The 27,822-nt window shown below is 42.0% G+C and overlaps 1 protein-coding gene across 5 annotated transcripts; it reads left to right on the forward strand.

Annotated features, from left to right (window-relative positions):
• Window positions 1-276: 276 nt before the first annotated feature.
• rnf144aa (ring finger protein 144aa) lies at window positions 277-27,822 on the forward strand. Of its 5 annotated transcripts, XM_029493692.1 has the most exons (10): window positions 277-376; window positions 644-880; window positions 10,901-10,995; window positions 15,151-15,301; window positions 16,406-16,510; window positions 17,503-17,563; window positions 19,092-19,308; window positions 22,075-22,222; window positions 22,652-22,741; window positions 24,798-27,822. In XM_029493692.1, the coding sequence occupies exons 3-10, from the start codon at window positions 10,919-10,921 to the stop codon at window positions 24,927-24,929; spliced, it is 981 nt and encodes a 326-aa protein (XP_029349552.1). In that variant the 5' UTR covers window positions 277-376; window positions 644-880; window positions 10,901-10,918; the 3' UTR covers window positions 24,930-27,822. The 5 variants fall into 5 exon arrangements, with proteins under 5 accessions (XP_029349552.1, XP_029349551.1, XP_029349553.1 ...); XM_029493691.1 differs by lacking the exon at window positions 277-376 and having other exon boundaries at window positions 461-880; XM_029493694.1 differs by lacking the exons at window positions 277-376; window positions 644-880 and adding an exon at window positions 11,191-11,372.

Raw genomic sequence — 27,822 nt, forward strand, 5'->3', positions numbered from 1 at the left:
TTTATTTAAATTTTTTTTAGATATTTAAATAATTTCAAAATACAGAATGAAACTCCAGATCTCCAGAGCTCTGTATATTTGTTTAATGTCAGATTACATGCTAGGCACAAAGCTTTCTTTGCAAGCCCAGCTGTCACTATTTCATGCAAAAGGTTGGAATAATACAGAAAAAAAAAAAAAAACCCACCACCAGGAGGCAGTTCCAGTGTTCCCCCAGCAGGAGGCGCTGTCTCCGGCCTCTGCCTGCTGGCTCCGGGTCTCTCCTCTAAGCGGCAGAGCAGGACAGCAGACCGGGACGCTTCTCCACAACAAATGGCGTCCCTCCAGCCAGAAGCAGCTGATTTCCTCGGAGCACGGCAGCAGGAACAGCAGAGAGGTAAACACGCCCCCCCCTCCCCCCTCCCCCCTCTCCCCCCCCCCCCCCCTCCCGCCGGACGCCTTTAAAACAGGATCTCTTCTGTGTGTCGGGCTGAAGGCTGGACGCTGCAGAGCGGTGTCCAAAAACAAACGTGCTGTCGGTTCCCACCGCTTTGCTTATTGTTCTTATTATTTTTATCTGTCCCCCTCTGTGTTATTTATTTATTTGTTATTATTTTTTTATCTCTATTTCCGCCGATGGTTGTCGGTGTCGGTGTTTCTCCAGGGCCTGATCTCAGGCGCTGCAGCCCACAGTAGCGGGTGAAATGTTTCCACCCCGCCGTCCGACGGACACACACTGATCACTGATCACTGATCATGGGCATCACCCCGTCAGATAGACCCTCCTCCTCCTCATCCGCCTGACCGGTTGGTCGCGTCTTCGTTAATCCAATCAGGAGATCATCTTTTGCAGCCCTTCCTGAGGTTACACCATCAAGACGGCGTTGTCTCAGAAAGCCAGGTGAGGTTTGTGTTGTGTTTTGTTTTGTTTTGATTGCCTCTAACACAGTGGGCGCTGCTGGAGCTCCAGGGCTGTCAGGCTCACTTACAAACTGCTGTCGCATTCATTTTCGCCATTTCCTCGTTTTAACAGCAAGATTTCCTGCACCTGAGCCCACAGCCAGCTGTCTGTAAGCAATCTCAGCGCTGACTCCTGCTTTTTAGTCTCATTCTCAAACTCTGCAACTCTGTCTCTTATTATGGAGTCATTTATGGGCAAATTGGAGAGCTCTGGCTTCAACGTTACAGCATGCCCAGTATGTGTGTGTGTGTGTGTGTGTGTGTGTGTGTGTGTGTGTGTGGCTGTAGCGCTGACACCTGATCTGAGTTGATGTCATTGTTGCTCACCTCAGATAATATGTATATCCTGTGCAGCAGCTGCAGAGTGTTGTATCTGCACTCATAGGATAACATGCTCAGAGTGGGCGGCTCCACTGAGCCCTCAAAGGTCACTCTCTGTGCCCTGCTATTTCCATTTTAAGCAGCAGGACCCCCCCCCCCCCCCCCCCCACACACACACACACAGGTTGCAGCCAGATTATAGATGTCACTATGAAACCAGACTAGTAGAAGAGCACCATTCCCGCATTCTGCGCTGGCTAAGGTGCTGAGGTGTGTTTGTGTGTGTGTTGTGTGAAATATCTGACCAACTGTATGCCACCTGTACGTCGTGCTCTCGTCCCTTACATTTTCTTATATTTTGTGGCAGGTCAACATGTTTGTGTCTCGCAATGACACGTATTTTCTCCCTCCTTTGCGGCAAATACAGCCAAGATATTTTCCATGTCCGTCAAGTGTCACGATGCGAGGAAAGGCTAACTGACCTCCATATGCGCTTTAGAGCCTGGTTTGTTCCTGGAACAGGTTCATGATATACATTGAACTTTATAAGGACGTACACATTCATGGTCCATTCTGTTTCAAATCAGGAAGATCCATTTCATTGTGATGTATTGATTCTCTCTTCAATTTCATGCTTCTGCTCATACCACAGGAGCCAGACACAGACACACACGATGGACGGCAGGGAACGTAGTGCTGCACTTTTTTTCATTCTTCTCGGAGAGAGTCTCTTTCCCACTGGGGAATAAGTGCATCAAGTCTGTACGAGCTGTCACAGATTTGCTCGAAACAAGAGAAAGATCTTCTGTACAAAACAGTAAGACATAGCTTGGTGACCAGCAGCAGTCAGACGCTCCCAGAGGGAGGTGGAGATGTGTTTACTTCAGAGTGAAAAGGAATGAGGTTTTGATGCCCAGAACTCGACGTACCATCCACATTGTTGTGGTGGTGATGATGGTAGATACAGTTTTTTACTTACTGGATTCCTTTTGGCTGATAAAGCTTTGGCTTGGCTCTTTAAACTGTGTCCTGCAAAACAAATCACGTGACTGATTTGTAGTTTTGCAGCCAGATGATGGTTTTTAATAAGGAGTACTTTGAGGAAAATAATGCATTATAGTTAATAACTACAATATTAATGCCTTACTTCCTTTACACACTTTATATACTTCCTTGTCTTTTTGAATTTTGGAATGTGCGTTCAAAGTGCCTTGGTGTTTCAGATCTGAGTAAGACTTCGGCAAATGTCCACATCGTCCATGAGCGTTTGTCTGTGCAACAGGTAGAAGTGTGGTCAGACCCACATCACAAATCGGCACATCATGTTAAGAAGATTAGTCAGCCTGAGATAGAGATGAGCTCGAAATGTGACACTCAGTTCAGTTAAGTGCACTTAACCAGTAATTAAAACTCAATTGCTGTCAGTTCCTCATTACCTGTGAAGTCTTGTTAGAGTGGTTTCCCTAAGCTGGGAAGTGTCTGTAAGTAGCAGACAACACTGAGTATAAAACTGCAGCGGTTAGGTAACAGGGATTTGTAAAAAAAAAAAAAAAAAAAAAATTCTCATGCATACTCTGCTGTATCACAGTGTGCTTTTGCTCACTCATTTTATTCTTGTTAAATTTGCATATTGAGAAAAGAAGTCATTTTGGTGTAATCTGATTTCAGCGGGTTGTAGTCTGCCTTTCTGCAGTCAGGTTGCCAAGGATTACGCAACATCTTAAATGCCATTTCAGCAGGGTGTTGTGAGCGTGTATTCAGGGTGGGGATGGTTTCCAGGTTTCCAGGTCGCCTGTGCTTGTGTGTGTGTTTGTTTTAATGGGGTTGAGGGAAGGCCAGTGAACACTCCAGACAGTCAACAATGCTTTATCACTTGATTTCTAAATAGCTGTTGAAAATGATGTTCATTGCTCAGGGAGCACTTTAGCTCTTTGTGTTATGGCTTGTATCCAGCCAGTTCGGACTACGTTTGGCTGAGATAGGTATTGTTATGAGAGTACTGTGTGATGATTGCGTGTTCTGTGCTTATTTCCCGACGGCAGCTTGGTATTTTTGAACTGGTCTCCCAGGCTCCGTTCTCTCAAACAGGTAGGGCTTGTAAAGCGAGACACTGTTATGTAATGAAGGCACAAATTCACTGACCATCTGACGCGTTCCCAGATTTAGTATTTCAGGGATGTGTAAATTGCAGCAAGCCATCAGGACTGCGTGAATCCCAGACAATCAAACAATAAGCAAAAGTAATTTGAGAGAAGAAAATAACTGAGATACAAATGAACAGCCATTTAACAAAGTAGGAGATTTTTTTTGCATCTGAGGTCGTTATATTTCCTGACACTGAAACAAAGGGCCAATTCCAGCAGGTACTCTGTAGGTGCCATTCTGACATTGAGCTGCTTTCACGTAGTGATACATTAGCAGCATCCATCTATATCCACTGACTGCCTAATGAGGGACACAGCCAAGACGTGTCCAGGAAAAGCTCTCGTTGCAGGATGACTTCCAGCTTTTTGTTGGATGGTAAATTTTAATGCCTCCTGCAGAAAATATAGATGATGCAGCATCACTATGTGGAAGTTCTTTTAAACACAGCTACCAACATAATGGAGTTTTATAGGATTTCTTCTAAAACCATTATGAAATTTAGAATTCAAAGGCCAACCCCCACTTTTGGCTTTTGGTTACTCATTTGGAAAAAAGTCAAGGAGAAATATTTAACAGGAGGAAACATTAGTTTTTCCACCCACTGTAGCCTCAGTAGACTGTAGTCCAGAAGCAAATCATGTTTCATGTTCATTAAAGGGGTACAACTCGCACTTCAGCTCGATTGAGAATAAGCCAAACCTTTGGTCTTACTATGTCTGTCTGCATCACTGACGCTCCCCACCTACACATGAGAACAGCAGAATATAACACGTTGAGGCTCAAAATGTGCTGGGCGTCGTTCTCAGAAATGTTGGAAGTCACTAACTGAAGTCAAAGCAGATGAGTCAAGAGGTAGGCCGGGAATAGGAGCTGCCAACAGTGAGCTGAAAACTGGTGCAAATAAGCATTGTGGTGTTTTATAGCCACCCTTTGAAAGCTTATGGTGCAGATGGAAAAGAACATGTATCGAACTAAGTATGTGGTCAGGAGAGACTTTACCTGCAGTCATACTTATTATTCTTTAAAAATTCTACAGACTAAACTTTTTTCTAGCACTAATATTTGGAACAGTATCTATCTTAGAAAAGGAAGTATATTTTACTCCCAAGTGATCCTGTAGCCTTGTAGTTTTAATAAAGATAAAAAAAAAAAAAAACACTTTATCTTAAAAAGGATTTAAAATTGTAATCCAGAAAGCGGCTGTTACCTCTGTTTCTCCTTCGATTGCTGTTTCTTTTCCATAACTAAAGTTAGCGAGCTAACCAGCTAGATCCGGCCCAGTTAGTGGCTGCTCATGATGGCCTTTAGGGAAGTCTTTGCTGACGCTCTCGTAACGCAGGAAAGTAAACAACTGTGAATGTCAACATAGGCTACATGGCAATAGAAAAATCTCTTTAAAATTTCAGTTGGGCAGTACGGCCGCATAGTGGTTAGTGCTGTCGCCACACAACAAAAAGGTTGTGGGTTTTATTCCCGGGCCTGAGGCCTTTCTTTGCAGAGTTTGCATGTTCTCCCCGTGCTTGTGTGGGACTTTTTGTCTCTGGGTTTGGTTGCCGTTGGATTTAGCAACCTGAGCAGCATGATGTTATGGCTGCTTCCATTAACTAAACAGGAAGATATTGGGACTACATGCCAAGGCTTTAGCAAAAAATGGAGTCTGTAAAGAATATCCACATGTAGTTTGATATCATCTAAAATGTGTGGTGTTAAAAATGTTGGCTAATTTTCTTGTGATGTTGCTACAGGTGTTTTCAAGCATAACTGTCAGAGCACAAAGGGGGGTAAAAAAGCCCAGCTTTGCCAGGTTATCTGAAAACAACAGTTTTACTAATTCTCAGGACAAATTCCTCCCTTGAGTATTACTGTCTGATTTTTTTTTTTCCATGTGGAATAATCCATTATGTCCCAAATGCTGACAATGGGTGGGTCACTTGCATGTTGTAATTTTTTATTAAATTACTCTTCTGATATGTAGGGCAGTATTGGGACAAATGCCTTAAGAGTTTTCCCCATCCGCATGATTTCAAATGGGTTTTATATCCTTTACGTGTGTGGAGCGAACTCAACAACAGGACGTCAGTGCATTTCCTAAGGTCGTTTTTGGCTTCCTCCATTCCAAACTCCTGTAAAGGGATGCGTTTGCCTTCCAGTACAAGACAGCTTACCGCAAACAGCAAGGTAAGGGTTGGGGGAAACAGAAGAGAAGGTGAGACAAAAATTGTGTTGTTGTGATGTGTTTTGCGTGGTGTGAGCACTCCCTGAGTGGATTGTGAAGATGACATATTGAAGTGTCTTTGCCGTGGAGAGACTCCAAGGAAGAAAGAAACAAAAGTAGTTCCATTAGCTGCTGGAATGACAGAAACTCTTTAGCATATGCCCTTTTGCTTTGCCTCCATTGCTCTAACGCAGCGATTACTGAAATTACTTGTGGATTGTTTTAGTCATTGCCGGTGATAGTGCCACCACAGCTCACAGATTAGGCGCTGAGTGCCTCTCTGTTGTAGTGGCCCTCTTCTTCTGTGACCATGAAAACTCTATTGTCCAGATGGGTGGCAGCAGTTCCGACTGTGCAGCAGTCACTCCTCAGCTCAGAGCCGGCCGTGTAGCGCTCTCATGGAACTAATTTGTGTGAAAGGACAAAACACGAGACCATTGAAATACGTCGGTTGTTCTACAACATTTAAAGTCAAGTGAAATGCCAGTGCGCCAAACAATGCGTCTTGTTTTTCATATTTGTGTCAACTTACTGTGGCTCTCGCCACGACCTGCATAGTTAATTGTGTCTTGACATGCGTAACAACAGTTAGCATCGCACAGTGACATAGCAGATTTATCACAAGGAACTGTGAAAAGAGAGCATACATTAGAAATGCAGATATTTTAATCACTGCCTGTCAAGCCGCCATGTGGTATGTAAAACATGTTAATGCATACGTTCATTCCTGCATATCTTCCTCCGACGCCCCACCCACCCCCACAATCCGTCTTGATGTTGTCACGAGAGCCTATGAGTTTTATTTATCACAGTCACATTCACAGTGTGACTAACTATTTGATTTCCATTTTATACTGTCATCAAACTTTTATTCATCAAAATAAACTCAACTAAATAGCTCCGGTTTGTTTAGATAGAGTTTGCTACATCAGCTGCCTCCATGCCATAGAACTTATCCATCCAGAAAAAGCATTAAAATGAACTGAATGAAGAGTGCGTCCACCATCTGTGCCACTTTTAGACAGGTCCTGAATACAGCTCTCATTTGTTGGTGTTCAGATGCCTGGGTGGGTATGACCTTGAACATGGAGATTTTTTTTTTTTCTTTCTTTCTTTCTTTCACGAAACAGGAACTCTGCATACTGACTAAATCCACTCAGCCACCATTAATTAGGTCTGAGTATTTGCTTTATTTTTAGAGTATTTTTGAGTATTTTATTTTGGAATTAAAGTGGCTTCCTTCAAAGATAAAGATGTGATTTTTGTTAGACTCTGTTTTGTAAGGTTTTGTTTTTGAAAGATAGCTAATTATTTCACATGACGAAAAACAAATGCAAAAGCTGATTCCAAACATGTTCATAGACATAGGAGCACTGTTATGGCTGTAGAAGAAATGATCTTTCTTTGTCAATGTCAAGTGTATTTGTGAGAAGTTGCTTCTTCTTTTTAAACTTTCGATATTGTCAGAACATCCGCGAGAGAGTTTAATCTGATTACTCACTTTAAATTGGTTATTGTGTTCCTGTAAACAAAGACTGAAGCAGAGAGAGACAACAAGTTGCTGCAAAGTCAACCTTTTGCTCGGGCTCTCTGAATCTCTCAATAGAAATGGTCTCAGTGTGGCATTGCTGTCGCCTTCACTTACACTCTGAGATACTAATGTGGGAGTGAACTTCGTCATTGCTTACAGCCTTGTCTTAAGCACTTGTGGAATTGGATAAGGGATGATGTGTTTGGCCACTGTCTCAAACAAAGACATTCATCTATTTATTTTTTTTTTTGTCTCATTTTTATGTTCTCCTTTATTCTTTGTGTGGTAGAGAACTGTATGCTGTCACTTGTTCTGTACAGTCCTGTCCTGTTGTTGCCTTGAACAATAAGACTCTGTGGCTGCTATTTCAGCCTCTAGTCTGAAGCTTTGCTCACCAGTTTGTCATTGAAGGGGTGGAATGCTTTCTTTCTTTCTTATGAAATCAGATCAGCAGGGTGTGTTGATGACTGTTTTTTCTCCTCCAGGTGCTGAGAAGTTGTCTGGGGTGTGGAAACAAACTCTAAAAAACAACCTCAAAGGTCTTTGTAAACTTAGAAGCCAGTGGGTACCATCCAGTTTGGGGTCTAGGCAAGTGCTCCGCTTCGGAGAGTAACCCCTGAAAGCCACCAGGGGCAGACGTCTGAAGTACAGCAGGAGGATTTCTGTCGCTCCGTTGTCACCAGTCATTGAGGGAGCGATGTGCTGCACATTGGAGCATTTGTAAAACTTGCTTTTATTTCAGTAATTGACTGGGTGCTCTGCTGTTGCTGTGTCGGACATCCAACTTGGCTCAATCTGCTCTATTCAGCTTGATGTGGCCTCCATGAAAATAACAAAAAATAGACGAAGCACTTATTTTTAGCAGAGCACAGCATAGAACGGGCTGTGAAACACACTGCAGCCCGTCTGGTCGAATCACGAGCATTGTTTGGAGTGGTTGCAATCAGCTCCAGTGGAAATCAGGTTTTATAGTTGTTTTAGATTAAATTTCACAATTTATTTTATAAACTCTCGGCTCTTCTTTTTTCTTTTACCCATCCCAGTTTTCTATTTTTCAGCATATCCCCATTTTCCCTCTGCTTGCTTTTTTAGTCCCATATCGGTCAACCTTTGTGCTCTGTTCCGTCTTTGGCTGTATCATACTTCTTGGGGCAAGTGAATATGTTCTGTGACTAACTGTGAGAGTTTTCTGCTTACAGACGGGGTTTCTGGGAAATGTGGAAAACACTGCTGAGTTCAGAGCTCACAGGTTTCCTCTGGCTGTCGACACTTTATGGTGAAAAACATAAGTCATGTCATTGCAAGTCCTGGTTTTAGCGCACTTTTTTTTTTTTTTTTTTTTTGGTCGAGATTTTCAATAACTGTGGTAATTCTTTTGCTCTATGATTCACTGTGTGGTGACCTCATCATTACGAGTGTTGCACCTGATCAACAGTGCAGTTGTCTGTCATATATATATATATATATTCCTTCTTGTGACTTTCCACAAGCAGACTTTTCAGAGTCCCTGCAGTGACTGTGCACTCTGACAATATTTAGCTGAAGGAAAATGGCAAGAGACCAATTAGAAATGAGGCTTTGGGTTTTTTGGCCTACATACCCAGGCATGGCCACTGTCACTGTCTGTTGAACCAAAACTGCAGAGGACTTTGACTTGCTAGGCACCATTTAAAAAAAAACAAAAAAACGCACATCTCCTCTCCACACCACTCACAATGCCAAAATGCATCTGGGTGATTGTGTAACTCCTCAGGGCACGGTAAAACTAGGCCTATCACTGCCCTTGGCTACCCTCTTCAAACTACCCCTACATGTCAAGGACAGACGGTGACTGTCCTCAAACGCTGTCCCTCTGAGGCATGTCACTTTTCACATTCAGCGAATAAGGCCCTGCATGTGCGGCAAAGGTTATAAATGTGGGTTAGTTGATTGTTGATGAACAAAATGACTTACTCGGGTTTCCGGATTGCACAGGCATTTCATACCAAGTGTCTTGGTATTGCATTTTCACAACAGTTTGAGAGGCGTAATGCAGGATATACAGGAAAGAGCTAAATTTGTCCCCCAAATACAGTTTTGGCCATTCCTTATGTGCTGCACAGTTTTGTGTAAAGCTTTAGCTTTAGCTGTATATGATGGGATGTCTGTGTCACTAGTTGTAAATATGAAACCCTGTGCAGGCTTCGGCGATAAGTAAACTGAGGCGTTTTGTCAGCAGACTCTCCAGTCACTGCAGGGCTCACTGTAAAGTGTGGAGGATTTAATAATAACACTGTTGAGCAGATGTTGGTGTAATTTGCACCCTTCAGTGCTCATGTTACCAACCATGCTCTTATAGTGTCCGAGGACACCTGAGCATGACATTGACCTGTCACCTTGACCTATAACTGTTTTAACTGCGTTGGCCAGCAGGAAAGCACCAAATATGACTTTATCAATCAAAATTTTCTTTTTTTTTTCTTTTTCTTTTTTTCTTTAAGAGGTTTTTAAGGATCATCTCCATGTGCATCAGCTTGAGAGTGTTTGTGTCTTTCGTTGGTTATCTCTTCTGCCTATTTGTGCGATTGCTTGGTGGGAGCCTCCACAACAAGGTAATCAGAAGTAATCACAGAGTGAAGGTGAGCCAAGGGAGCTGAAAACTGAAGCAATTGGCACATTGCCTCGCTTCTCATCGCTACCTCTTTTTACTCTGTCTCTCCCTCTTCCTCTGCAGCAGTATACACAGGGAGAATATGGCAGGCGGAAATTTAAAAGGTCTCATTAATTGGCCATGAAGAGCAGGGCCAGTCTCTAGGGGGGAGGAAAGGCAAAGGTGGCATACAGTAGCGAGGAGGAGAGGGTAGGATGAGGAAATGCCCATTGCAAAAGCTCAGACCAATCTTTCTTTTATCTTTACTTAATCACACATTACTCCTGCTGGTCACTGTACTGAGATTTAAGATGAATCAGTACACGTGCAAAAGTGGTTGTTGTTGTGTAGATACACGTGTCAGTGGGTTGCAATTACAGCAGAAGCTCTGGTGAGATAATGAGGGAACAGCAGGATGGGAGTGAAAAATGTTGACAAAAGTAAACTTGAATCAAGCTATGAGGTTTCGCTGATACATTCGGTTAGAACAAAGGTTGTTTGTGTCATATCGGCATTTTCACTACAACAATTTTGCTGCAGAAAATAATGACACAAATGAACATCTGTTGGCTCGTCCCCATACATGAATCCATCCTCATTCCTGCCCAGCATCTGTATCTCTCTGAGCACAGTGCCCTCTCTCTAACTCACCTAACTGTCTGACAGCAGATTTCTGTAAATCAGCTTTGTGCAGATTTTGTGGAGGGATCTTAATGTCTGCATGTCCAAGAAAAATGTGTGGGCTTCTCCCACTCCCACAGCAGTTGTTTGCAGCTTTCTTTCACATTGGCCATAGGTGTGGTACAGAATATAAATAGAGCCTTATGCAATGCGGTGATGTGACATTATATAATTACACACAGTTAAAACAGCTTCACCAGAAGAAAATCTCACATTCTTTCCACCTTCTCTCGCCTCCATCGGAGCAAATGGAAGTTAGCTGTTGCACACTGGTCTGTTCAGACTTCTTAATTGAATTTAGTTAATAAATGTGAAGCCTGCATTTCTATGCAATGAATGGCTTTCTGTTGGAGCATATGAGAATATGCTCTCACTTACTGACTCTACTGGAGTCTATTCAAGTGAGCATTTTCATTTTACGGTGTGCTTTCTTTGTTAGATAGCAGCATTCATTTGAATGCAGAGCAGAGCTGGTGCTCCATGTGAAAGACGGCCACGGTTACAGCAAAAACTCTGTGGATGCTTTGTCACCAGGTCAGTATCAGCGTCATTGTACAGCATCATTGTTTACTTGGTTTACGCGCCAACTGTTCAAAAAAGCACATTCTGACATTTGAGATTATGGAACTAAAATAATTTTTGTCGTTTTTGTTGAATATATTCGAATATCATATCATATCATAGATGTATGTAATGTACAAAAAATGTTTCTTTGATGATAAATTTCAGCGCTTGGGAACATGCAGTGACTGTTGCTGGCTTGTAAAAATATTACCAAGACTTATGGCTTGGAGTGGCGTGCAAAAAACCTCCTCGGAACTCACTGAAGGCATGTGTTGACAAGTGCTGCTTTGTGGAATTTGCGACAGCATTGCATCCACAAACTTAGTACTATTGTGGAAATGAGGAAGGTAAGAATCCAAACCGAATTCAAACTCCCACAATATAATGACTAGAAATGCTCAAACACTGTCTCTATTGAAATCTGTGTATGGTTTTGTGTCACGCTCCCTGAGTGCCAGTTAAAGAGTGACAAAACCAGAGTGAGGTCATTTTGGGATTTTTTTTTTTGGCTGGTCTGCTCCTAGGGTCATAATTAATGTATGGTTGAGGTCAAAGATAGTTTTCCTGCTGCATGTACATATCTCCCTGTGTCTGTCTCGGCATAAATATCAGTGTTTATATAATTCTATTATTATTGTTTTTGTTATTTTTTTCAGTTCTTGTAGTTAACCTTGGCTTTGTTTTGCCTGCTGAATACAGTCTAAGCAGTAATGGATGGTATCATGCATACTGCAGGAAGAAATCCCCTTCACTTCTACGCCCTCAAGGAGTTCTCCTCATTTGCTCCTCCGTGACCGTTTCCACCCCTCCTTACGTAATGGATTGTTACTGCATGTGTGTTTGTCTCTTGGCTGTAGAGTCATTATCAGATGAATGCTGCTGTAGCCGGTTAAGTCATGTATGGACCCCCCTCAGACTGACATGTGCTGATCACTGTTGAAGATGGATTTTTGACTTCTTAACCACTCTTACCTCCTGTTTAATTCATTTTTATATATATATATATATATATATTTTTTTTTTTTTAGCTGACTGACCTGACCTTCTCAGGCTGATAGTACTCTGGGAGGTTATATTTGAAATAAGCACACGTTGAAATGGACAGCAGAGGACCACACGCACAGTTGCACTGCCTGCACTCTGTTTATATGTATGTTTGTGTGTGTGTGTGTGTTTCTCTGTGATAATGGACCATCTAGTTAATAATGCAGCACAGGGATCGCACTGCACCACCTTTATTCTCAAAAACTCATTTATCGCACTCCCCCTCTCTTCCCCCATCCACCATTCTCAGGCTTGCCCTGCCTAACTATTTCATTTGTCCCCATCGACCCGCTCTGTCAGCTAATATAGTCTAGGAGGGAGTAAGCTGTTCAGTTGTAAAGAGAAAGTCTGACTCTTTACAGTGTCAGTTACTCCTCACTGTCATTTTTTTTTTTTTGGCTTCAGGGTTAATGGGCTTCAGCAGCATAGAAAAGGAGACGGATAAAGACCATTTAGTTTCAGTCTTGGTGAAGCTGCTTTGAAGGTTTGAGATTGATACTGTTGCTGCATTAAATCATTTCCATCTCTTTTATGAAGTTTTTTTATTTCTGACTGACACCAAGTTCTACTTTTCTAAAACTCTCAAACTCTGCATAATGAGAACCATCAGACCTGGTTGAGCATCAAATGAAGGTGACCAGTGTACAGAGCTGAAGTTCGGTGCAGTGATTCAGTCGTGATTTAATTACAGCATTTCTTTGCTGAAGTCATTCTGTCATGTCTTTCATGCCCTCCCACGTACTCCTCCCTCTGGGGGTCACATTTGTAAGCCTTTGGCTCCATAATGATTAAAAACTGCTATTTCAGCTTTTGTACAAGTGAGTTGAGCTCAGTTATATCACCACCCAGTGCTATCTGGTCACAGTGATGGAAGGTGGATGGATGGAGGAATGCCAGGTGGTTTTAGAGTGAATCAAACATCGAGGCACGTCTCATTTTTCCTCTGTTTGTCCTCCGAGTTTTCTCACTTTGCATTTCCTCCTCGTTGCCTCCCACTCATGACACGATGAGAAGATGAGAAGATGCGAAGGAGGAAGAAGTGAACCAAATCTTATTGTTTTTATATATGACACGTTTTCTCCAGGCAAGAATCATCTGGACATTATTTAATGATAACAGGTGTCCAGCTGGAGCCCCTGAGTAGGCGCTATTCTGTATTGTCTTTTTGTTTTAAGAGTTATGTTGTCACTTGAATCTGCATTTTTTTTTTTTTCTTTCATCCCGAGTTAGGGTTAAGGGTTTTTTTTTTTTTTTCCTTCAGTGTTTTTTAGATAAACTAAGTATTATTTAACAGTAATTATAATGAGGGTGTCTCCCCATGTGATTAATCTGCCTGATTACTCCACTGTGACTAAATAGAGAACTACAGATAATACCAATGTGTTTCTGAAACACATGAAACACACTCTTGAGTTTTAAGGGTCTTTTGTTGCTTACCTGTTAGTCTGTTAGGCTGAGATCATCAGGATTTGGGTTTTCTGTTTGATCCTCGAGGGCAGCTGTAAACTCTAGGTGACAGAGCGTTCACTGTCAGGGCCCTGAAGCTGTGGAACGAGCTGCCTGAGGAAATCACGTCAGCAGAATCACTGACCTCCTTTTTAAAACTGATCTTTTTCAGAGAGCTTGAACTGATTTTATTGGCTTCGTATTGTCTGGCAGTTTTGATGGCAACGCTATTTGGTTTTATTTCTTCTTTTTGTTTGCAAATCTTTTGAAATTGGTTTTCATGAGCTACTAGTTCTGTGTGAAGCAGCTCGTACCATGACTTTAGAAAGATGCTCTGTAAATAAAAGTTATAATTTTAATGCCTGAATTTCTGCAGCTGCATCTTCAGCTTGTACTTGTAGTTTGACAAAACTGCTGCGGAGTCGGCAGCTGGATCCTATAACATATAGATTTCCAGTGAGGTGGAGAACTTTCCAATAATAGACTCCAACAGAGGATGCTCTCATGAATCATCACTGACCCTTCCTTTGGGATTCTAACCCCTTTGCCCTCTCGTTGCGCCACCAAGCAGCATTGCTTGTTTTGTCATTGCAGTATTGTCCATACATATATATATATATATATATATATATATATATATATATATAGTGTGCCTTAATGTGTGCCTTAATCTAGCACCCTATTGAAGTGGATCCATCCTTAAGATTGCAAATGAAGAGATGCCACGGCTAACACACTCCCTTTTTTTTTTCCTCTTCTATCCACTCCCATATTTTTTTGGCCAGGACATTAGCAATCATGTGAAGTCTTCAGCCTTTCTCCTCCCACTCTCTGTGCTCTTTGTATCTCCCTCCAGACTGGTAGTTGCACACTAAGGGAGACAGTGCTGACCAGTGCAGGCGAACGGCAGTCTTTTCCTATGCCGTGCCTCCTTTGCTCTCTCCTTTCCAGGCCCACTCCCCTCCACCTCTGAATTTCTCCCTCGGTTGCTAAGCAGCACGGGGAGAGCTTGACAGTGTTGACGTTGTATGCGCGGGACTACTTCCTGTAAACAGCTAAGTGGCTGCTCTGCTCTCATCTACAGAGAGAAGGAGAGAGTGAGACGGCCTAAAATAACCTCTTCTGACTCTAATAAAAGAGATGTGATGACATTCAGATAGGAAGGAGGGAAAAAAAAAGGGTCATTTCATTCTGAATGAAAATTTCACAGGGAGCCAGCATAACTGCAGGAGTTATAGGAGCCTTTGAACAATATTTCCTTTTCACTGCCAGGAAGCATGAGGCTCGGAATAAAAATTAACACAGCTGACAAGGGCCATTTAGGCAGAGAGCTGGTGTCATTGTGCATGCAGCCAGCCTGATTGTGTATGTGCATACTCACTGGACAGAAGTTCAGGCTGCGCTCCTACCATCATGCTGATTGTGTCACAACAAATAAAGCACCTCCTGGACTGTGGATTTATTATGTAGACAGACCCAAACAAAATCAAACCACATCTATTCTCACTTGAGGGGTTTCTTTCATCACTTGCAGGATTAAGAGTCGCCTTTAACTTCACGTTCTCAGAACACATTTGGCTTTATTATTGTGCCTTTTTCTCATTTCCAACCCTCTTTTTGCCTTTTGTGTTATAGCTCTGTGGCAGTGAAGATGACCACGGCACGGTACCGTCCCACGTGGGAGCTGGCCATGGACCCTCTGGTCTCATGTAAGTTGTGCCTTGGAGAGTTCCCTCTGGAGCAGATGACCACCATCACGCAGTGCCAATGTGTCTTCTGTACACTGGTGAGTAGGACACTGTTAACAGCTACAAGTTTCCTGGAGCTGTCCACAGACGAAAAGATGATTTAAGTGCAGGGTCTTAACTGTAGTGAAATCAGTAATGGCTTACTGGGATCAATTACGAATGTCACATCTCTCCCCCGTAACACAAGCCCAGTGTGCAATGAGCTGGGAAGCGGAAGGGTAACACCCATTTGCTGCCGGTTCCTAACTAATATATTTAATATATGTGGAAATGATGTCCAAAATAAAACATAAAAATAGAAGTCACTAGTAACCAGTCTGGGCGTTGCCAGTAAATACAGTAAAGGTTCAGCTAGCAGAGTTTATCAAAGAGGTCAGTAACAAAGTAAACACAGACACAGACTGATATCTGACCTGAGCTGCTTTACTATGAACTACTTTATATTTTATATTCACATTAAAACTTTTACCTAAATATAAGAAATAAAGTTTTGGATCAATAAATAAACAGAGTAGAGGTCCCTAGAATCATCTGATCGTCTTCCTGATTGTACAGGGTACACGATTTCACCCTTTACCTTTAGCCACATAGATAGATATTTATTTATTTAATTAATTAATTATTATTATTATTATTTTTATATTCTTTTTTTTTTTGGTATGATGGTGGTTTCCACCATCCACTGTATAATTCTGACTTCCCTCAGCAGCCAGTAACTTATACATTTGTGTCTGTTGTTTGATGCTTGACAAGAAGTGGACAGTGGATTTATCTTTGCTGCTCAGTTGAGTTTTAGACAGTGTTGAGAATAAAAATTAAGCTGTGGCCTTAAATAAGCTAAAATCTTCTTGTGTAGCTGAAGGCAACTGCAGAGTCAGGTGATAATGGATGTGGGTTTGTCACCACTAGTGAACCCTTTCACATAGACATTTGCTCCCTTGTTAATAAAAAATATTGATTAGTGCAGGTTAAAGTTTTGAGGTCAGGCAGACAGAGATAGCGATTGAATTTAACTCTTATGTCAGTGTGTATTGACCAGGTTTTATGGCGTCTTATGTTTTGTTTTTTTTTCCCCCAAATCTTCCGTGCCAACTGGATCTTTTACTCGGTCAATGTTGTGTTTGTGTGTCTTTCTCCCTCAGTGCCTGAAGCAGTATGTGGAACTCCTGATCAAAGAAGGCCTTGAAACTGCAATCACTTGTCCAGACTCTGCCTGTCCCAAAAGAGGGCAGCTGCAGGAAAATGAGGTATTGATCAAAAGAAAAGACACAACTTCTACTTTGATTGTCCCAAGATGTGTAGTTATTGTTAAGAGTTTAGTTGGTGACACATCACCAATGAGTCTAAGCTTCAGCAGTGCCGCAATTTTCAGAAATACTTGTTTTTTACCACATGAATACAACTATCAGTTTGCATGAATGGAACTTTGACAATAAGGCATTTTCATTTGATTGAACGTTCTAGTAAATTCAAGTAAATCTACATAGTTGAAAACTGGTAACGCATCTGCGTAAAATAGGGGGGAAAATTAATTTTAGCTCTACCAATCAGTTTTTCCATGTTTTCCTCCCACATAGATGAACATAAATTGGTGAAACTAACAGATCTGCAGTTTGTCTCAGTCTCTGCTCCCTCAGAGCTCGTCTTCATCAATATTATTTCGTTATAACGAGTCTTCTTGCATGCCTGCCTTCTTCGCGTGGGGTCAATCTGAGGGGAAAACGCTCTTCATCCCCAAGATATTTAATTTGATGAGCTGATGAGCTCAGTCCTGAAAGCCCATGGGGCTCAGTGTGGTTCAGCACACCACAACCTTGTGATTCTAATCAATCAGTGTCACCGGCCCATAATGAAACCCAAACTAGTTCATCCTGCCAGTCAGACAGAGCATTCCTCATCGCTGTTTTCTCTCCCGGCAGTGCCATCACCTTGTAATCGACTGCTCTTTTACAAAGCCCACATACTCATTTCATTGCCCAGTTAATGAGTGAACTTCACCTTGAGTGTGTACCCTGAATACATTCTGGCTATTGGCTTCGTTTTTCCATCTCAGAACAGGATCATGGGCCTTATTGCGTAGCAAAGAGCAAGTTCTTATCCTGTAGAAATTAGAATTTGACTTTGTTCTGGAAATGACACACACACTGACTGTACTATCGCTTCTTGCAGCTTCAGTCTATAAATACGCACAATGACCTGCTTATTTCCCTCCCACCTCTCTTCTCCCCTTCTCCTGTAGATTGAGTGCATGGTGGCCACAGAAATGATGCAGAGATACAAGAAACTTCAGTTTGAAAGGGGTGAGTCAGTAGCAGAAGCAGCCATCGCTTCTCAGTGTGTGGGCAACGGCTGTCGATGGCAGAGACACGTGGCTCTTCCTTTCCTCCAGGGATGCTGTACTGTTCTTTTAACGAGGCACACAAAAGAACGGTGACAATGCTGTCCTGCACGTGTTGATGATTTGCCCGCTCTGTCTGAAAACAGCCACTCGCCCCCCATGGACAATCTTGCTCTTGAGTTACGCCACCGGGCCTCTGCAGATGGCTAATAGAAAAAAATCGAGCAACGTTTGCTCACTAAATTTCAGTCTTCAACACCACCAGGTGCCGTCAAACTGTCTTATTTGTTTCCTCGTAGCTCACCGTGTTGACACTGAACAGCAGGAAGCTGATTCGGAATTAACAAATATCTGACAAAATCTCTGATCAACCCCATTTATCCAAATAACACACGAGCAGGGAGTATTGGTGTGGCAGATACTCACGACTAGTCAACCCTGCCATATCCATCAAACACCAACTTCACGAAGGAGGGATGCTTCTGAGACTTTGTAAAAAAGATTTTAGTTGGACTGGTTTGGCTCTAACCTTCCAAACTGTCTGACTCTGATAGAAGTTGTTCACTTAGCATATGGAGCTACTTAAATTAAATCCTTTTTATTTTTTATTTCTTGACTCAGCATGTGGCTACATATAGTGTCCTCTGTTCACGCTGTTTGCAGAATAAATGTTAACCTAGTGATGAAGGCCTGGATCTCAGCGCTGCAGAGATAATGGCAGGTCTGGGCTCCATGCTGTCAAAGTACACTTGCTAATCAGTAATATTCCACCACAACCTAGAGACAGCGGTACCAAGCTGAGCTGTCACTCTTTGATGGTACTCACCCTGCTGTACACAGAACATCCAAATCACAATTGCAGAAGTAAATGCACTAGAAAAACACATATAGGAACACAATAGGTGGTCCACTAAATGAATACAAATCCACAGAAAGGCTCAGAAAAAAAATGTTGACACTGCCTGAATAAGGGCAGTCAGCCGTCTCATCAATGTCCCAGTCCATTCAGGCAGAACAGTTGCTGTAACTGTTCCATATTTCTTTGGCTGAGCCAAGAGTGCATGTGGAATGTGTGCTCTGAGTTCTTGGCAGCGAGGCAACGGGAAGGAATGAGAGGCTTCAAGGGCAAGCGCATCACGCCATGGACTTCAAACAGAAAAACACAGAAAGTGGCATCTTTGCCATCAAAAAACATCAGAAGATAATTGTGAAAGTGTAGATTACCAAACATGCTTGCGTGTCTCTGCATTTTAGCGGTTTGCAGTCAGTTAGTTTCTACCATGAAAACATCTACTGTGATACAAGAGAGGGGAAAGTGCAAGCTTTCTATTGAACATTTGACAAACTAAACACTGACTCGATGACTTCTCTACCAAAATAAATATATGCTCACAAGCGGCTATTTTTTTTTTTTTTTACATTTGATTTGGGTAATATGTCACTTTATAAAGTAACTGTCCATGATTCTGATGCTTAATTTGTGTCCTCAGAGGTTCTGCTGGATCCGTGCCGGACATGGTGCCCTTCTTCAACCTGCCAGGCTGTGTGCCAACTAAAAGAAACAGATTCTCCAGCTCTGCCCCAGCTGGTCCAGTGCGCCGTCTGTGCCCTCGAGTTCTGCTCGGCCTGCAAGGCCAACTGGCACCCCGGGCAGGCCTGCCAGGAGAACAACCTGCCCATTACCTCCTTCCTACCAGGAGAAAACAGGTACTGCTTTCTGTCCATTTATTTCCCGTATGTGGTCTGAGATTCTTCATCTTTGAATTTCTCCGTCAACTCTTATTTTCTTCCCTCTGAAAAGAATAAATACTGAATAATATTCTCTTTGCTGGTGACCCATAATTTGAACAGTGACAGGATGGAGCTGAAAATAACTGGAGAGTCAATAAAAACGATTGATAATCATATTATGGGTTTTGTCAACTTTTAATGAAGCATTCCTGTAATTCTCTCGATTAATATGAATAATTACTTGCTTTTCTGGAGACATTTAACAATGGTACATGCATTTGGGTTTGAAGTCTTGGTTGAATTAGAAAAAGTATAAATATGTTAGCTTAGGTTTTGAAAAATTCAGATGAATTTATTGTGAAAGGGGCATCTTTAGTTTCAACCCATGTATTAGCTACTGGATAGAAGATGTAATTGTGGATATTGATTAATTGCATAAAAGATAATTAGCCCAATCATAGTGGGTTTATTTTGGAACTACAAAAACATTAGTATTTAGTAATACGTTCATAAAGTAATTACATTTAATTATTCAAGCAATATATTGTGCTCAGCACTTAAGTTAAAAATGTTAGACCCCTCAGTTTCCAGTTAACACAATGTTTAATTATCAAGCATGTCATAACGATATAAAGATTGATATTTTATCCCATTTTTATATATTGCAAGAGAAACAGGCCTATTTACTGATGATGCCTGGAAATGTTAATAATAATTCAATTTATTCACGAGGCATTTTAACAGTGTTCAGGCAATCAATAAAACAATAAGAACGACTGTAAAAAAATAAAGGCATACGGACAATCAGACATCAAGCATCAGGCAGATTTGAGGAGTTGAGGGGGCTCACAGAGGGGTTGTAGGGGGCAGAAACTGAGAGGGCTCTGTTCCCCCCTGTCTGAAGCATGGTGGCCCTGAGGGGGTGGAAGGGAGGTTGGTGTCCGACAATTGGAGGCTACGGGAGCGAATGGAGGGTGGAGCCAGTCAGTGATGTAGGAGGGGGCGAGGTGAGGATGAGCAGTTTATATTGAATATGATGATGGATGGAGCAAAGTGGAGGCTCTGTAGGACTGGAGTGATGTCATCATGAGCACAGGTAAGAGTGAGGAATCATTCAGCAGAATTTTGGCTAAATTCATTCAGGGCTTTAGAGGATCTGATGAAAAAGCTGTCGCAGTAGTTTCAGCAGCTGAAATAGGTGCAGATGAGTGGAGGTGGGAAAAAGCAGATTTGGTTAGCTGGTTGGGCAGATTTAGCGGACATGTAAAGTTTAATGTCATCAGCGTAACAGTGGTAAGTGGAGATTGTGGCGACAGATAATGCCAACAAGTGCCAGGAGTTGGAGAATGAAGAGAGGACGACCAATCTTTGAGGGACACCGTGGGACAGAAGGGGCAGTGGAGGAGGTGCAGGTGGGGGTGGTACCAGTGATGTCTGGGGAGGATTGGAGACAGACAGGAGGATGGTGAATCAAGTCAACAGCCGCAGAGAGGTCAAGGAGTGTGACGACGACGAGCTGCCCAGAATCTGAGCAAAGCAGGAGCTCATAGGTGACTTTGGGGGGGTTCATTTTTATGTTATTCATTTTCTTAGAATTGACATCCACATGTTCTGCTCACCTAACTGCAGCTCAGGACAGTTTGTCAATAAACAGCAGGATTCATTCACAGACTGACAGCTGGTCTGGCTGGCTGTTTTGTATCCACTGCTCAGCTGAGCATCAGCCAGGGCTCGAGCAGAAATTAATAGGAAGATAAAACCATCTGCTGAAGCTAAACTGCAGTGGAGCCGTCTGAGAGGGCTTATTGGTCCAGGAGGACTGCTTGGTGTCATGCAGCTGACCCGTTTCTCAGTGATATTCACTGGCTCAGGGAGCTTTCCTTTATCAGCACATGTTCGGCACCAGGTTAGGAGGCCACAGTGAAGGGAGAGGGGATTAGCAGGACAGTGCCTGGATGTTTGAACTATTTCTGTTCACTATAAGAACGTCTCAGAGAGCTCGGTCTAGCATGGATTGGAGAAATCCTGAGCCTTCTTATTTGAATTCCCCTTTCCCCTCCTACCTGATCAGGAGTGCACTGTTAAAATTCAGGAGTTCAACTTCAGATCACAGTGCCTGTTATGAGGTGTCAGTTTCAGTTTTCTTCAAGACGGACATATTTAACTCAACCACTGTTCATCGGTTCTGTTCTCGTGCTCTGTTTCCTTCTACATAAATTTAGAGCCATCTTTTTTATTTTTCTTTCTTTTGCCACTTTCATGATGGCTGCCAGGTTACAGACGAATGGGTGTACAAAATGTGCCGTATTGCACTTAGAAGCACAGTGATAACAGTTCATTGGGGAGAGGCCTGGGAAAAAATGGGCTTGTTTGCTGTCCTCAGGCAATGCCCAGCACAGTGAGCTACCTGCTCGCCTCCTAAATTCAACAGTCAGCATTTTACTGGAACCAGAGAAATTGATACAGACAAACTGACACCAACTGGAGAGAAGAGTAAGAGTCTCTGAGCCAGTTCACGGCCAGTTAGTGCCAGGTGGCTTTATTTATTTATCTGTTCATTTTTTAAGAGCTATCGACGAAAACTATCCTCTAATTCACTCAGTCCTGTTACACCAAAGATAGTAAATATGAATTACTCGACTTCATCAATCACACCTAAAGCATACTGACTGCTTTTGGGTTTTATATCACATATGGAATGGGGAAAAGCACACCGAGCTTGTGTCTCTCTCTTGTTCCCAGCTCTTTCTATAAGAATGAAGAGGATGACGCACCCATCAAGCGCTGTCCCAAATGTAAAGTTTACATCGAGAGGGATGAGGGCTGTGCACAAATGATGTGCAAGAACTGCAAGCATGCCTTCTGCTGGTACTGCCTGGAGTCCCTGGATGTGAGTTTGCCCTTTATTCCCTTCATTTTCACTGAAGTGCAAAGCATAATTATGCACCTTTCATCTCTAAAAAAAAAAAAAAATTAAATCTCTACACTTTAATATTGCAATAATATTTCAACATTGATATAATCTTGGTTCATTTGTCTCTGTGTGGCAGGAATAGTTTTCATAATTACGAAACTGTAGCTTAACCTTGATGCTGATAAGAAAGGCAAAAGATGCGTTGGTATTTTAAAATATATTAGGAGGCTGAAGAAAAGGACAGCCTTGGCTGAACTTGGATAAGGGTGACTTATGTAATCAGAATTGTGTGAGAGCAGACAAACGCAGGTCATTTAAAAAGCAATTTTCTCAGAACTGCTGCCCGCGTCTTTCATGCTGCTAATGGTCAGTCTTATTTGTATTCTGTGTTTGTTTGTCTGACAGGATGACTTTCTCCTGATCCACTACGACAAAGGGCCCTGTCGAAACAAACTGGGCCACTCCAGGGCGTCTGTTATCTGGCACAGAACACAGGTGAAAAGCCCCCACACCTCCCCTGCCTCCCTCTATCATCTTCTTACACTTACTCAGGTTCCAACCCCCCCGCAGCATGTGGCTGTACACATGCTGTCTGGCCCTGCCTCTTTCTCTCCTTCTGGCTCAGTTGTCTCACTCAGAGATGGGCAACTATTAACTTGACAGCACAACATGAAAAGGACAGCTCGATCCACAGGCAGCGACAAGGGTCCGGTGGTTTGTTTCCTACTAAGCATGTTATGCACACATGCCTTTTTTAAAAAACTGTTTTTGTAACCAGTGTTTACCTTAGGTAACAAAATCACATATAAAGGATTGGATGACATGTCATTTCCCCACATATGAAATGATGGATTGCACAGGAAACATTAACATTACTTGGAATTTTTCACACAATAACGTGTTTTACGGGTGCAACAGAGGATGTTATTCACTTCCCAAATAGTCTCTCAGTGTGTCCTCAGCTAAATAATCTATTCATGGCTTTGCGTGTCCCTTGGTCCAACATACTTGTTATTTTGTCAACATTAGCATACACCCTGGCATCTGTTGCCCAGTGGGGCAGGCTGAGTCATATGAGGAGAGTTCAGCTGGTGGAAGCCAGCTACAGCTTCACTGCTCTGTCTTTGTCTCTCTCCTACTCTCCTCATTTCACCCTCCTCGCTTCTTCACATTAATGAAGCCTCTCTCTCAAATTCCCCAATTAATATGAGATGTAGCAGGGTAAACCTATCTTAGAAAAAGCATCCTCTCCTCCTGACTGTATCTGACCAAATCAATTAGAAGGAAGGTCATGTCCTAAAAATAAAAGCTCCCCTCGGCTCCACTTACAAGAGCTAATTGTGCTCTGGACACACATTTTACTGCTTGATAAACAATTGTGGAAAGCAATGTATTACTCGGGTTTGTAATAATAGTTTGCCTGCAACTGATGGCCAAATATATGTTTCTTTGTCAGCAGGAGAAGCTTTATGCTATAATAAGTCACTTTTGCATGTGACTCGAGTTATGTAGTCCGCTTTATGGCTTTGAATTCTCTGGTGTCTGGCGCCCCCATGTGGTGGACTAGCTACTTTGGTACTGAGAGGTATTTGCCATCACTACAGTATGTTCTTTTTCTGTTCAGCTGGAAAAAAATTGGTTTTCTGTGTCAGTTAATCAGTTTTTTTTCCTTTTCGTTTGCCCCTTTGCTTTCTCTCTTCATGTGAAAAACACACCTGCACTATGAAATGTTGCTTTTTGAGGCAACAGTGCTGAAGGTTTGTAGGTTTGATGCACTGGGCAACCTCTGCTGGGGAAATGCGGTATCGCAGGCGCTTGGAAACTGAAATCATAAATCATGTACAGTTGTTTTCAAATTGATAGCAGTGTTTCTAAAACTGTGAGTGAAGCTCAAAGCCTTTATCGTGCCAATAGATTAGCTTCACACAGGCCGTCTTTGAACGCTCTGGAGCCGATCATTGGCTGAGTCTTTGCCATTCTGGTTCTTCTACAATCCATTCCAGTGGTAGTCTTCCTTTTTCTTCCACGTCTCTCTGCTTTTGCTTTCCATTTTAAAGCATTGGAGATCATTCTAGCTGAGCAGCCTATCATTTTCTTCCCATCTCCAATCAATGTTTTAATCAAAGTATGCTGTTCTTCTGAATGACCCATTTTTCTCAGGCTTTCAGAGGAAATGCATATGCAACATGTGCTGGCTTCATGCTTAAATGAGTGACACCTGTTTTTTTTGCAGAGTGAATGACCTCACTCATTGAATTCCACACTGCTATTATTTTGCCCCTTTCAATTCATTCTTTAATGACACAGACTCAGAAGCATGCACGTCATGAATGCTGGGTCTGTTGGTTTTCTATGGCTCTACTATGCCTACTGGTAAATTATTTGTCATGTGGGACTGCTATTATTTTGAACTGTACATTGTCCTCTACCAGTACAATTAGATTAAAAAGCCAAAAGAGCTCTGTGCGCTGTGGTTTCTGGCACAAAGACATTAATGCTGTAAAAAAAAAAAGAAAAAAAAGATTGTTTTCTTCTTCTCTCCTCTTTGCAGGTTGTGGGCATCTTTGCTGGCTTCGGCCTGCTCCTGCTGGTTGCCTCCCCCTTCCTGCTTTTGGCCACTCCCATCGTCCTTTGCTGCAAATGCAAGTGCAGCAAGGGTGATGATGACCCTTTGCCAACCTAAACACACCTTCAAGGCTGGAGTGGAGAGTCGCTCCAAGGATGGGCCACCCCCCCCCTTTTCACCCCCACCTTCACCCCCCCCCCCCTTTTCACTCCTTTACATTCTATTCCTCCTAGCAGCTTTGAGTGCTTAAGTTTTTGGGCTGAGCCACCACCAGCCCCCCAGCAACTTTGGGATCCATCGCTCTGCATGAGAGAGGCATGGCAGAACCCTACACCTTGGCCACAGTGTCAAGGGTCAAAGGAGGACAGACTTGTCAATGGACCGCTGTGTCAGTGTCATTTGGGGATGTGAAGGAAGACTGGGACAATTTTCAATTGGCCTAACTGTCGGTCGCTGTGGTGTGGTATTTTAGCAGGGCATTGCAAAGGGGAAAAAAAAAAAAAAAAAATCTACATCATGAAATGCTTTTTCTCTCGTATGGACAAGATCATGCAGGAGCCACCTTAGGGGGGAGGAAGAGGGGAAAAAAAAAAAAAAAAAAGCTTTTACATTTTTCGCTCTGTTTTGTTGGTTTGTTGTATGCAACAAAAGCTTTTTTTCCCCCACCACCACCATCACACCTGATGTAGCTCTACAGATTCAGTCAGTAGCATCAGAGTTACACCATGCTTTTGGTGTTCACTCAATTTGCACACAGAACATGATTTTTGCTGTCATGTTCATGACTGAGGTAGAGATGGGAGGCTGTTGGCACTCTCAACTCAATGTACAGCACGTCCTCTTGATGATGTCAATGTTTTATAACCTGTTGCTTTTAATAGAACTGTGCTCAGAGTATTGTCTATGTGTTGTATTTTTGATTGTTTTCAAAACTGTAAGGTACCTAGTGAGGGGATTGCCACTCAAAATGGCACATTTTCTGTGCTCTCGTGACAAGGATAACTTTTGTGAACGATGGGCCCATGTTTTATAGCCTGATGTTTTTGTAGTTATTGTCACCATCTCTCCTAATTGTTCTCTTTAAAGCGCCTTCAGTGTGTTTTCAAGGGAGTCTTCGTTATAGAGAGTGATTGCATTTCCAGAAGATGTCACAGATTTTTCACCATCATAGATCCAGAAATTTTCCAAATTGAGTGGTTCTCCCCTGTAGGTTTAGCATTAGTTTAAAGTCTGTCAGAGGACTTTGTATCCACATGTTGTGGAACCATTTTAATACTTCACCAAAAGAGATGTCACACCTCCAATTCTCAGTCCCCAGGTGATGGTTTAGCCAAATAGAAATGAATAGCCTTAAATTTAAACTAGCCAAAATCAGGCATTTCCCCCTGTGCTTTAAATACAGTTGCAGTCAAAATCCAAATAATCCCAGGGAAAGCATGCAAGACAATTTTAAAGCATAACAGACTGTCAGTGAAGCCCTTTACATTCAGATGATTCTATGATGTCATCCATATGCCACATTGTCATTACTGTTTAAAAAAAAAAAAAAAACATTCAAAAAAACAAAAGCTACCGTCCTGATGTTTTATGTGACCTAGGGCCTGTACTCCCTCAGCCTCTTTGAGCAGGAGTGCTGATCCACATCCATCCAACCATTTGAATCTTTACTCAGATCAGATCTCCTGCTCTTGGAAACTTGGCCCAAATTGCAAACTTGCATATGTTAGTGGTCCAAGTGTCTTTCTTTCGTTTCGTTGGTAGGTAGACCAACACCAAGCAGCTATTCCGTGCAGGGATGTCAAAAAAAAAAAAAGATAAAAAAAAAAGAAAAAAGCCTATAGCGTAAATATAAAAGAATGTTCCATTTTTGGGCACACAATTATGAAGCTGCTCTATATTATATCACTTTATCTATGCAAGTTTGTACATTGCCATTCTTAAAAGGCTATCGATTGGTCATCTGTGTGGTAAAAGCTGCAGAATGTCACTATACATGTGCATGTCAGTTTTTATTTAATCAGGGAATTGTTCAGAAACTATTCACTTTCATCATCTTGCTGACTATATTTTAAGGCTACCAGCTACATCTTGGACATAATTTGGTAATTTTGGTATGGGGCAGTGAATTTTTTTTTTGTTCTTCTTTCTTACAAACGATCTTACAACATTATAAACAGTTCTTTCATGTTCTGGCAGTAAAGCAGATCAGTTCTAAACAGATTGAGTTTAGTTTTGCAAGGTCATTGTTTTCTTCTGGTGTGTTTCACCAGTGTTCATGTAGCATTTCATGAGAATTGTGGCTACAGTTACCAAACAAGGTGGTTAAGTTAACAGTAGCTAACTTAAGCTAAAACAGTAGCTAATCATCTGCAAATCCCTTCTGTTCTCATCATATCAGCTCTGATATTCCATATATTAAACCGTGTTATTTGTAGCATTACATTTTTTAGTACCTTATTTGTAGCCTTTGTTGCTTTCACTGACCTCACCTACTATATGAGCATGGTAATTGAATATCAAAGCAAACCACTTTTCTACCTTCAAAGTTGAGTTCCTAAACCCAAAAATTGTTATAAGTCCAGAAGCTTTTGTTGTTTTCATGACAATCGTGCCAAGAAGATTTCCTAAATTGAGTAAGGAAACAGAGCCGTCAACAGTTTGTGCATTTTGACCATGTATTTGTAATGTATTAACAGTTTTTACAGGTTGGAAAATATTTACGCTTCTTTTATGTAAGAGCTGCACTGTAAATGGGTTTCATTGTTTTAGTCCTTGATATGACCTGTGACGTGTGTAGTATGGTGCCTGCAGTGCTTAATGGAGGAATTTAGCAACTGAACTCAATGTCAACTCAGTAGAAAAGTCAATACATGACATTTAAAACTGTACTTTACAAGGGTTTTCAGAATTTAATCTATCTGGGGTCTGATCTCACTGGAATTAAAAAAAAAAAAAAAAAAAAAAGATTTTCATCTAAACATCAGCATTTTAGCAGGCACAAGCTGACAAA

The sequence above is a fragment of the Echeneis naucrates genome, chromosome 22 (assembly GCF_900963305.1).
Source record: "Echeneis naucrates chromosome 22, fEcheNa1.1, whole genome shotgun sequence".
NCBI lineage: Eukaryota > Metazoa > Chordata > Actinopteri > Carangiformes > Echeneidae > Echeneis > Echeneis naucrates.

Bases quoted from the DNA above. Each gene is read 5' to 3' on its own strand.
- rnf144aa (XM_029493692.1), top strand. From the start codon at position 10,919: ATGCAGAGCAGAGCTGGTGCTCCATGTGAAAGACGGCCACGGTTACAG. The intron at 10,996-15,150 runs GTCAGTATCAGC...TTTGTGTTATAG, and splicing joins TGTGGATGCTTTGTCACCAG to CTCTGTGGCAGTGAAGATGA. The intron at 15,302-16,405 runs GTGAGTAGGACA...TTTCTCCCTCAG, and splicing joins AATGTGTCTTCTGTACACTG to TGCCTGAAGCAGTATGTGGA.